At 33.8% G+C, this 12,058-nt stretch overlaps 2 protein-coding genes across 4 annotated transcripts in view; one reads left to right on the top strand and one right to left on the bottom strand.

The window, feature by feature from the left end:
• LOC117692238 (putative leucine-rich repeat-containing protein DDB_G0290503) overlaps positions 1 to 12,058 on the bottom strand; it is a 1,014,555-nt gene that overhangs the window by 229,043 nt on the left and 773,454 nt on the right. The gene's annotated exons all lie outside the window — the stretch shown is intronic.
• Positions 497 to 9,760, top strand: LOC136271819 (uncharacterized). Its single transcript, XM_066072351.1, has 5 exons — positions 497 to 967; positions 5,842 to 5,979; positions 6,602 to 6,719; positions 8,547 to 8,756; positions 9,389 to 9,760. Exons 1-5 carry the CDS (start codon positions 603 to 605, stop codon positions 9,611 to 9,613), a joined length of 1,056 nt encoding a protein of 351 aa, XP_065928423.1. The 5' UTR covers positions 497 to 602; the 3' UTR covers positions 9,614 to 9,760.

The raw sequence follows: 12,058 nt of genomic DNA, 5'->3' as shown, positions 1-12,058 counted from the left end.
GTTTTGAAATTAAAGTTTAATCAACTTAATTTTAAAAATATGTAATACAGATGGGCTAATCTCGAAGATCTTTCGCAAAAATCATACGGTTTCACTATAATCAAAACTTTTTAAAATTTCAGTATTTTGTGAGTCTACATCTAATTAATATAACTGTCTAAAAGTAGAAATCATATGTTTTCAGTATAATCAATACCTTTTAAAATTTTCAGTATTTTATGAGTCTACATCTAACTGTTTAAATGTTTTTCATTTTCTATATTTACCTTGGACTGAAAAAAATTGTTGACACTAGTTTTTTTTTTTTTTTTTTACAAGAGTTGTCGATCTTTACTAAATATTTTAAGAAGAAAAATACCTTTCAGTTTCTGCATTCAGTGAAAAAAAAATGAATATTGAAAATAATTAAGTTGATACATTTAAAACTTTAGTGACGTATTAACAGTAAGTTTTGATTGGGATTTTGTGTGTGTTTGCATTAGCCTCTATCGTCAATAAGGTAAATACTGTATAATACAGTAATTATAGTTACCTTACAGTGATGGAGGATCGACTCTTGGCCTAGGAGCGGTAAACTTCGATTCTGTTAACAGCTGGTTAATATGAGTGTAACGGACACCTCTGCAAGTTCACAAAATATGATGTCTGACTCCGATGATACAGGAATAGTGAACATGTTCCCAAAGAGCACTAGTGAATGGGGCTCTAATTTTGTGGAGAAACTCGGTGTCAGATGCAGACAATGTGACATCTTTGAAATAATCGTAAACCGGTGGCGATTGTTTAATTTGTTTGATGGGGACTATCTGGAAGTCGAAAGCTGTACCAACGCATGTGATTTAGAGGCTAATTACGATTCTTTAGAAGATATGTCAACTGAAAAAGCTTTTTCGCCTGAGGTTCAGTGGAGGATGCGCGTTCGAACCCAGGAGAATGACATTCTAAGAGAGCCACTGATATCAAAATGGTAAGAATGGTACGTGTGAGGAAAGCAGAATCTTCTTTATAAGCTAGTAAAGCTTCAAGAAGCTAAATAATGTGACAAAGCTATTGAAAACAACATGATCATGCGATTAACACATTAAATTTTGCGTTTTAAGTTAACGTGTTGTGTGTTAAAATGTAGGAAAAAAGAAGATATTCTTCCAAACAAAAAAAAATTGTTTCATCTCTTGTTCTGGCATTCCATGAATTTTCACCAAGGATTATTTCTCGCAGTATAGTGCATTATTGCTTCCATCACTTTTTGATGATTTTTAATAAAAATACACATACATGTGAAAGAAATACAGTTGAAATCAATGAAATTAAGGGAATTCAATATACAAATTGATATATCCAAGATATTTTCATTGAACAATTATTATTTTTCACTCATAAAAGTTCACAGGAATGAAAACAAATTTCTTACGGAGATTTATAATGGGAATTGTTTACATCTTTTCTCCATTCGGAAGTACGTTGTTTGAGAACAAAGGTATTTATGATTATCGAAATTCAGATATCAAGCAAAAAGTGGTTGGGGCAAAAACTCGGGACAGAGTATAGTAACTTAATGACATAACCATATACTTCTGAGAAATGGTCCTTGCATGTCGAGAATTGGTCGCACGCCAGTACATTTATATAGTTTTGTAGTAACTGCATGAATGGGAGAAATAATGACAGATCAGATTTTGATTAGAACTCAGGCCCCCTAAACAGTCTAGTCGGACTCCCAAAATGAAGTCAACGGAAGTGAATTTCTGCAAGCATTTTGGACTCCGTTTTGGGAGTCTACACATGCACACTTAAACTGGAGATTTTTCTATGAAAACGTGGGGTCAACAAGAAATCATCTTGCAAAGTGCTGCACGTGCTGGCAGACTTCTGACATGTTTTAAAAGACCCAGGATATAATTTATTATCGATCGTATTAGCACGAAATAGGGGTTCATTTGCACATAAGAAAGTTATCTATCTCTAAAGTTGGACGTTTGGACGATGCTTAAAAAGTATATTTTTGTGTTTTTCATGGAATTTTATTGGTATTAAAAGGAAAATTGCATCAAATTTTACTTTTTATATATTGTGCTACAATTTAAAATCACAAAACATGCAAATTAATAAGTGCGTAAACGAAAAGAGCTCCGATTACTAACAAATACTGGCTGCTTAAGGGATGATTAAAAACGTCTTATTTGTATCTAAAAAATAGGATTAATTATTTAAAAGCCTAATGGAATGCAACCAATTCTCGCCGAGTACCATTTATCGCCAGTACATTGTGGCATCATTTCATCAACACATAAAATTATATACGAAAAATGATGTCACAATGTACTGGCGAGAAATGGCACAGGGAGAGAACTGGTCGCACGCCAGTAGAAAATTAAACAAATTGTCACACTAAATACAATTACTCTTTATTAATAAATTTAACAGATAATTATCATCAGAACAAATTTCATTTCAAGATGATTAAATAATTCAGCCTAAAAATGACTGTAACAATACTTTTAACAAACAATGATGAATAAATATATCCAAGCGTTTGATATATTTCAAAACAGTTATAGTTCAAAACAGTGACCAAAGTTATGGGTGAATTTTTTTATATTTCAAAAATCAGTCTAACATAATAGTAAAATACAAGTTTACAGTTATGAACATATGCCATAGATATGAGACTAAAACATTCAGAAAAGTGTTTTGGAAGTTTAAAACTAATTTTTGGTGTGATTTTGGCCAATTTTAGAGATTTATTTGGAACTAAGGAGCATAACTCGCACGTTGTTTACTTTAGAAATGCCATTTTACTGCAATGCATGATGGAGCCAAAGACTCTGTTTTCAGAGTCCCGACTAGACTCTAATCAGATGCTCTACCAGTGAGCTATCTGGCTCCAGCAATCAAACCACTCTGATTGTCTCACCCCTAACCCCCCCCCCCCCCAAAATATTTTTGGCCTAGAAATTCAACATCCCAGGCTCTTTGGCAGGAATAAACCTTAGTTCACGGAGGACGTTGGTCATGGCACCAAATGATATGGGTTAGGAGAATGAGAGATAAAAGAATAATTAAAGTATCCTCTTAATGAATACTTTTAAATTGTAAACATGCATGAGAGTAGGTTGTCCTTATATGTATGGAGTCCTCATATTTATATAATACATGTATGTTACATTAATAATAAGAGGATCAACCTAATATAAGGATGGGTGTGAATGCAGTACTAGACATACATGAATCCACACAGCCCAGTTATGTCTTAATTTTGTTAAAATTTTAAGTATTAAAATACACGTGATTACAATTATGATACACCAGTCATGGAAAAGATGTACGTAATTACGCGTCAGCTACGTCAGACATTGTTTTTGTGATGAATGGATAAATTACCTTAATTAGATAGATTAATCTAAACAAGTAGTTTATTAAATCATACCATGTATATTAGTATTTTAAGGATATAAACACATTTAAAACTATTTACCTCAAGAGAATTAAAACATCCTCAGAGAAAATTAATTCACTTTATAAATAATCCAAAAAATCATGCCCAGTGATAAAATTTCCTGACAAGAACATCACATTTAGGCTCTTTGATACAGTATTCAAGTTTTGCAACTCAACTTCCTGTTATGCATTGATCTTAATTCTTATATAGTGGTCAGTTTATCTGGCAGTGGCCATGCAGTGACCCATATTTGTAATTCAATTGGAAATGATTCAGATAAATCTTGAAATATGTGATATTGGTATAAGAATCGCATTGAACTGTTTATATTAAATTTATGGTTAATTATATTTAATATTTAGATTTATTGGCATTTGATGGTATTTATGTTACTGGGAATCAGTAGAATCAAAGTTTAAGTGAAATGGAAAACTATTGTTTCACTGAGAGTTTCAGGCCATTAAATGCAGTTATATCTGGAAACAGATATATAACTGGATTAGGTACAAAGCTTGTCAGAGATAGCACAATCAATGACTTTTCAATGATAGCTGGAAAGTCAATAAAAGTTCAGTAGTATTAATTACATTGGAAAAAGGCCAGGTATTTTCCGTAAGTGTTTGATCCCTCTGCCCCCCCCCCCCCCATTTAGTTCCTAGATTTTACTTAATTAGTATGATTTAAAAACATAAATGATAGAGTTTACAGTCTTGCTTGCAAAGTTAAATTGCTCCACATGATGTCAACAAATTACCCCTAAAATTATCTCATGGGGAGACCTGAATGATGCATAGCATCCTCAATTCCCTGGGGAGCTTACAAGTAGGGCTGCCAAATTATACCGAGCGCAGCGAGAGGCGGGCGAAGCCCGCCTTGCGAAGCGAGGATTAATGGTAACACGTATATATAAGAAAATCAGAGAAAAATGAAAGTTGAATCAGGGGTACTAAGGCCAAACAAATTTTCTTCCGGTAATGGGCACCGCCATATTGGCAGCCATTTTGTTTTTAAAAGTTTGTTCGTTCATTGATTGACTGGTACTTATCGATGTTTATTGCCCCTAAACTCGATTAAAATGTTCCAGTGTTTCTATAGAAGGTAATTTGAATTAAAAGAAATAAAAGAGGACACCAGATAAGTTTCAATAGTGCTTTAATCAAGAAACACGACTAGTTCTATGTATGTCTTATCAAATTATCAGATGGAAAATAAAAACATTAATATCAAAGAACTGATCTTTCAGATACTGAATAAAGTATTCAATTTTATTACCGCGGTATTTATATGAATTAAATTGATAAACAATGAAAGAAGAAATAAAAAAAAGTTCGGAATAACGTAACTCTCTTCGGCTATTTCCGAAGACAAAACGTGTATTACGTTTGAAACATGACGTCATAATGTAGACTGAGTACACGACGTTTCGTTAAACTTTGGCTAATGCTTTGAGTAGACAACCAGGCGGATCCTACTGTGTGCATTTCAAATAAATTTTATTCTACAAAAATCAAACTGCACTGTGTTAAATCTGCGCTCGGTCCAATAGTCACACCGTTTACATAATGATATTACCGAGCGCAGCAAGAGGCGGGCAAAGCCCGCCTCGCGAAGCGAGGATTAATGGTAACACGTATATATAAGAAAATCAGAGAAAAATGAAAGTTGAATCAGGGGTACTAGGGCCAAAAAAAATTTCTTCCAGCCCTGGGCGCCGCCATATTGGCAGCCATTTTGTTTTTAAAAAGTTAGTTCAATCATTGATTGACTGGTATTTATCGATGCTTATTGCAACTAAACTCGATTAAAATGTTCCAGTGTTTCAAAAGAAGGGGATTTGAATTAAAAGAAATAAAAGAGGACACCAGATAAGTTTCAATAGTGCTTTAATCAAGAAATGACTAGTTCTATGTATGTCTTATCAAATTATCAGATGGAAAATAAAAATATTAAGATCAAGGAACTGAAATTTTAGATACTAAATAAAGTATTCATATTTATTACTGCAGCATTTATATGAACTAAATTGATAAACAATGAAAAAAGAAATAAAAAAAAGTTCGGAATAACGTAACTCTCTTCGGCTATTTCCGAAGACAAAACGTGTACGTTTTACGTCTAAAACATGACGTCATAATGTAGACTGAGCACGCGACGTTTAGTTAAACTTTGGCTAATGATTTGAGTAGGCAACCAGGCGGATCCTACTGTGTGCGTTTCAAATAAATTTTGTTCTACAAAAAACAAACTGCACTGTGTTGAATCTGCGCTCGGTCCAACGGTCACACCGTTTACATATTAGCACTAATTACAGTAAAGCTCAGTTCTAGCAAAGTCCTAGAAACCAATGGATTTACTTTGTTATATATCTGTAATTCATTATATTTGTATAATTTTTTCCTCAGGTTCCTAGGGAAATTGACAGAAATAAACCACTGCATAGCATCCATAATTTCCCAAATTGAGCCGGGCGGAGTTGTTTCAGAGTTAAAATACCAGGTTTTGTTTGAAAAGGTGCTGCAGGCTTTTGGATTATCAACTTTGTAAGTATTTATCTTGCGTCAATACATTAATTGTGTGTATTTTTGGTCATTTGTCTTAGACATTATCAAAACATGCATGATTGTCAGTCTCTTGTCATTTGATATCTCAAAGGGCCTAATAATAAGATGTGTAACTCAAAAAGTTAAGTATGTCACAGTGGGCTTCTTTTTAAACTATGCGACATTTGAGACTGATGATATTTTTAGAAAAGGTAAACCAGGACGACATATTTTTATAAATCTGTGTCAAGAGCTTTTGGGTTTTTTTCAGCTACTATGCATTGTAAGATATATTTTCAGCTTTGTATCTTCGAGACTGCATTTCTTGTAATAAAAATGTATATTCCAGAAAAAAGGTGACTACAATGTTAACTTAACATTTCAAATATCTGCAGAATGTTGAAGGTTGTAAGGTAGTTACTATTAAAGAGTGATGTTGTTTTTGTTCAGGAATATCTAATTGAGTAAATTGACCTTTATTAGCAAGAGTGGATTTTCCTTAAATTTTGTAGTTTGTATTTCATGTGACCATTGGACTCTTTTCATTAGTTACACTATGGGAGGCAAAGAGATTGCCATTATAGTAGTTTTCTATGCTTAATTATTTGACTTTGTCTTTTAGGAGCCATCCATTTATAGTTACACAAAAAGCTCAAATCCTGGGTAGAACTACATCGTCAAAAGCTGATATATTGTGTTGTCGAGATGATTTGGAAAACCCAGTTATCTTTGTGTGTGAGGTATGTACACAGCAATGATAACAGTTCATATTTCATGTTTCAGTAGAAATATTTTGAGCTCATCAGGACTGCGTCGGGGGAGCTTATACTTTAACCCTTGGTGTCAACGTCTGGTTAAATTTTTGGAGCAGGTCTCCTCATATCTAATTTATTACTGGTCCAAACTTCACCATATTTGTATGGATGGTTCATCTTATGATACTTGACATGCTTGAAATGAATGCAGGATCTGAGCCATAGGTTTCAGATGCTTGAGGAGGCTAAGCTTTTTAAAGCTGGTTTAAGTTTTTGAGCAAGTTGAAGTTTTTAGAGCAGGTGCCTTTTGATGACCATATCTAATGTATCGCTCATCCAGTCTTCACCAAACTTGTAATTACTTACATATTTACTTAAGCCTGTCGTTCTATCAACAACAGTCCTGTAAAGAATAAGGTTTCGGGCTGCTCTGGCGGCACTGTTCCAGGTCAGATAAGTTGGCATTTGCCAAAAGGGTATCCCTATCGTTCAGATAACTCCTCCTACAGTTCAAGATAGGAAGTTTAGGTTCTCAATTATATATCCATTCCGGTCCGCTGTAAAATAAAAAGATGCATCAGACCAGAGGCACTGCATATCGGTCAGGTCTGACGGTCCGATGTCCTTCGCATAGACTGCGGTCTAATACAAAGGATTTGTCATACTGATATGCAAGTCCCAACCTCTTATTTTTAAAGTATTTACCCTTGATATCTCTAATACATTGTACTTGGATATCACAAAGTTTTTAAACAGTCCTATGTAGTTCGAGATAACAAAGTTTGACTGTATATCAGAGATATGCATATTTCTTGGATTTTGATTTTTGATAGTATATGAACAAAATTCAGGCTTGTAACAAAACATTTTTCTCGCAGAATATTACATATAGGGTACCCTTTTATATGGATAACTACTCCTACAGTTTTCATTGTACGAAGTTGTTGTTTTTCAACTTAACTGTACATGTATCAGTGATGTGCATACTGTAGATTTCGGATTAAACGGGAGGAGATAATATCCGCATAAAATAAACGGGAGGAGATAATATCCACATAAAATTGCGTGAAGCATCCTTGGCGGATTATAAAATCTCGCAATTATTTTCAGAGAGTTAAAAAATATATTAAGAAATAAGGAGAAAAGTTCCATGTTCTGAGATTTTATATTCTCGCGATTTGATGCAAACCAGCAGGATCATGGAATTAAGTACTCGTGTAATGTAAGGAATTTACAGCATTACCTTGATTTTGATTTTTGATAATTAATGAAAAAATACCAGCTGTTGAACTTAGTCATTTTCTTGCAGAATATTGCATATAGGTTACTAGTACATGTACTCCATTTCTCTGGATAGGTAGTGTTTATCAAGTCAGGGTTGAGCAATGGATTAGAGATTCTGTTTACATAGAAGAAAACCTGGTTTGCTGTCACATTGACAGCTTTTCACTTGCTTTTGTTTGTTATGTGGCTCAAGGAATTAAGCCTTGTGGTTGTTTATAGGAAGAGTTTAAGGTTGTTTTTTTTTACAGTTATTTACATGCCCAACACTTGAACGTGTTGTATTATGCTATTATGTGTTTCCTCATCCACTGGAAGTTTTTTAGTCTATCCATCCACTTGTTTAGTTTTTTTCACATGAACACTTAGAATATAGGAGTATAAAGTATATTTCTTTTTAACAGATTGATCAATTTCTTACAAGAAAATGATTTGATGAAGATTCATATCATATCATATTGCTTTTTTGTTTGACAGACCAATTTAGAAAGAAAAAAAAAAGCTAGTGAAAGTTACATTTATTTATTTCAGGTGAAGAAAGCTTTATCAAATGAAGATAATGATTTGCCTCCTCCTCCGACAAAGAGACCCAGAGCTACATGTAGCACATCGGACGATGCAGATACCCGTGACTCTGGGAACCAATGGAGTTGGTCTCAACATATTGGTGAACTGTTTGTATACCTGGAGCAGTCACCCATATCTGACAGGATTCTTGGCTTCACCATTGAGAAGACCTTGGTATGCAATTTTGTATGGTTAAATCTTGGTAATAGTAAACCCACAAAGTCATGGTATGAAATGTCATGGTTGTTGTGGCACTGTACCCATAAAACCTTGAAGATTTTTTTTGTCAAGTAGGAATGTCTCAGATTGTTATTTCAAACAACCTTGCCTTACTTAACCAATAGAAAACATTCTTATAAAGAACTATATTAAATGACATGATATCATGATAACATTAAGGAGGCTGGATAGTTGTCCCTATTTTTATACATATATAAATCTCCTTAAGAAGAAGAGCTCTGTATGAAGACTTAGGAAACATTGAAACTTTAAAGGGGGAAATTTATGGAATGTTTCTTTACTAAATGATAGTTTATAGCTAAACAAATCATTTAAAAAAAATAAAGGTAGATCTGATGGTAAACTGTGTTGACTACCTAGCCTCCTTAAATTACCTGCAAATTAACAGGTAGTTATTGGTTGACACTTTAATAATGAATTAGAGTGTAAAAATCTATAGAATTTCTATGAAATTTGACTAAATCTTAAAAATTATCAACAACATACATAATCAATTTTTATTTGATTTTATTTATGATTGAGGACAGAACTTATATTTGTAAAATATTGATATTGGTGTTTTGCAGGTAAGAGTAACTTTGCTAAAAGTTCATCCAGCTGCTATTGAGAAAATTCAGAATACACCTGTAAATAGGCCTGGATCTCTGAAGCTGAATGAATATGAAAAACCGGAATTTTACTACAGTCAGTGCTATAATTTTTTGAAGAGACAAGATCGGAAAGATTTATTTAAGACTCTTTTGCTCATAAAGATAATGCAAGTAAGAAGAGAGGCTGCTAGAAATAGTTGAGACATGCCAAGGATTATAAATTAGGTATTAGTATGTGAAACTACCAAAAAAAGCTAATTTTCTGAGTGAAGCACTGAGAACATGAATTGTGAAATTTATCTAGACAAGGAAAACCTTTCAGAAAATACAGTCACTGAAACCATTAAAAACTTCATTGCATCTGATGGACATATTAAGTGCCCATCCGATGGTAGTTCTGGTTTGGGCACTATACAGTGTGGTTTCCAAATCCAGGAGACCAATGGGAAACCACCCTATTGGTCTTGTAGTGAATTTGCTCAAGTTGTTTCAACATTTTCTTCTCTGATATTGGAAAGCAGGGAAAAGGAGTTGCATGGATAGAATAAGCAATAAAGGCTATACCAAATTTGTGAAAATCACGACCCTTTAGTCAGTGGTTGTGATGATTTTTAAAAACATGACCCTCCATTCTCAGAAAGTGAAAAGGCATAGATGTTCGGAAATATCCTTTGCACTGAATATTTTGTTGACAGACTTGCTTGTTTAAGATAAGCAAAGAAGCTGATTTTCAATATTGTGATTCTATGACTACTTTGTGGATTCTAACTATGTGTAGGTATAACCTGCATCAAACATTTAATGCATGTGGTGAACAAATAAAGTGCCAATTGGTCAGTAATTTTGTTTTGGGGACTATTGGTCATAAACTGACTTTACAAAATTGCACTAATTTTATGTGTGCAGAGAAATAAAGTGATCATAAAACGATTTCACATTCTTTATAATTTGATATAATATGCTATAGAAAGATAGGAAATTTATGTATTTATACTTTCATCTGTAAAACCCACTTTCACAGCAGAGTGTGGTCAATGCGCTTACCACTCAGCTTCATGTAACTAGGCAGGCTAAAAACTTGCTTTTGATGAAGAATGCGGAACCAGGGCTGGGAAATTATATTTAAGAATAAAATAGCAAAATTATGTCCAATGGTTTAATTGACATTTTTCGTTTTGCAGGTACAAAAATGTAGTTTTTATGACAAACTGCCATCGCACCCTGCTTGACTCTTCTATCTGGTTCCTGCCCTAAAGGGAATGGAACTTTCTTCAATTTTGTTTTGAACTACACAACCACTCTTGATGTGTTTAGGGTACATTTTTCATGCTTTGATCTACTATTTTTCACAAATATATTAGTTTGGATATCATTGAATACACTTCTTGCTAACGTTTTCAGCTTTTTCCGATGATCAGTCAGAGAACCTGGACAAAACAGTGATCTTGATTTTTCTTGTTGTCCATAGTTAATATTAGTTCCTCTTTCACTGTATAAGCCTGTATAGTACACTCTAATTATCTTCGATCTTGAATTCTTTACTACCTTGCTACTCTAAACAAGAATAGAATTCCTGGGTCCCCGCCGGTCAAGCAGTATACTAGTATCGAGTCTATCGACCAAGACTGATTTAGGAACTTGACCAAGGTAATAGTGGTATAAACATTTGGTATAAATTTTATGAAAATCCATCAAAATTTGTAGGCATGAGAGCGCTTACAACGTCAATTTTTGGATAAAACGGAGTCATTATTGTGGTCAAAGTCCCATTACTCCAACAAAAAGTATCGACCAATGCTGATTTTCGAACTTGACCAAAGTATTAGTGGTATAAACATTTGGTATAAATTTAATGAAAATCCGTCAAAATCTGTAGGCATGAGAGCACTTACAAAAAGTGTGACGGACGGAAACACGGACAAACGGACGGACGCCCGGCATTTCTATGTCCCCGCTCCGCGTTGCTTCCATCACTTTTTGATGATATTTTTAATAAACATACACATACCTGTGAAAGAAGAACAGTTGAAATCGATGAAATGGAAAATATCCTAGATATCTTCAATAACAAATTATCCTTTTTCACTCATAAAAGTTTAGAGGAACAAAAACATTTTTTTTTACCGGAGATTTACAATATGAAATGTTTATTCTCCATTCAAAGGTATTCGGGACACCTCGCGTAATTTTTCATCCGGGCTTATTAATGGCTGATGCAATGCAAAATCCCCGTATACTTTCTATTTTGGATTGTGTATTGAAACCTGAAACGGTAGAGAGGGCGATTCAAAACAGATGATCTAGACATTTTTCATATTAGTGGATGAACGCAATTTGAGCCAAAAGGTATTTATTATTATCAAAATATCAAGCGAAAAGTGGTGGAAGCAAAAACTCGGGACAGAGTATAATAGAATATTGTATCCATTACACATTTACACTAGAATAGAACTTCAAGAGAAATGTCTCCTTTTTTTAATTTAGATAGATTTGGAATCACACACACTTGTAGATCTTCTATTTCCTAAGTAACCACAAGTTGAATAAATTAACAGCCCATCAATATTTTCATTCCGTTTGTCTTGCAAATCTTGACTTGACAATCCTGTACTTTCAACATCTAAGATACATGCAGGTTCCACAAAT

The sequence above is a fragment of the Magallana gigas genome, chromosome 9 (genome assembly GCF_963853765.1).
Source record: "Magallana gigas chromosome 9, xbMagGiga1.1, whole genome shotgun sequence".
NCBI lineage: Eukaryota > Metazoa > Mollusca > Bivalvia > Ostreida > Ostreidae > Magallana > Magallana gigas.
The sequence above is the reverse complement of the archived record's forward strand: the minus strand, read 5'-3'. Positions and strand labels throughout refer to the sequence as shown.

Coding starts and splice junctions, on each gene's coding strand:
- LOC136271819 (XM_066072351.1), top strand. CDS start 603: ATGAGTGTAACGGACACCTCTGCAAGTTCACAAAATATGATGTCTGAC. Junction 968..5,841: donor GAGCCACTGATATCAAAATG/GTAAGAATGGTA, acceptor TTTTTTCCTCAG/GTTCCTAGGGAAATTGACAG. Junction 6,720..8,546: donor CAGTTATCTTTGTGTGTGAG/GTATGTACACAG, acceptor TATTTATTTCAG/GTGAAGAAAGCTTTATCAAA.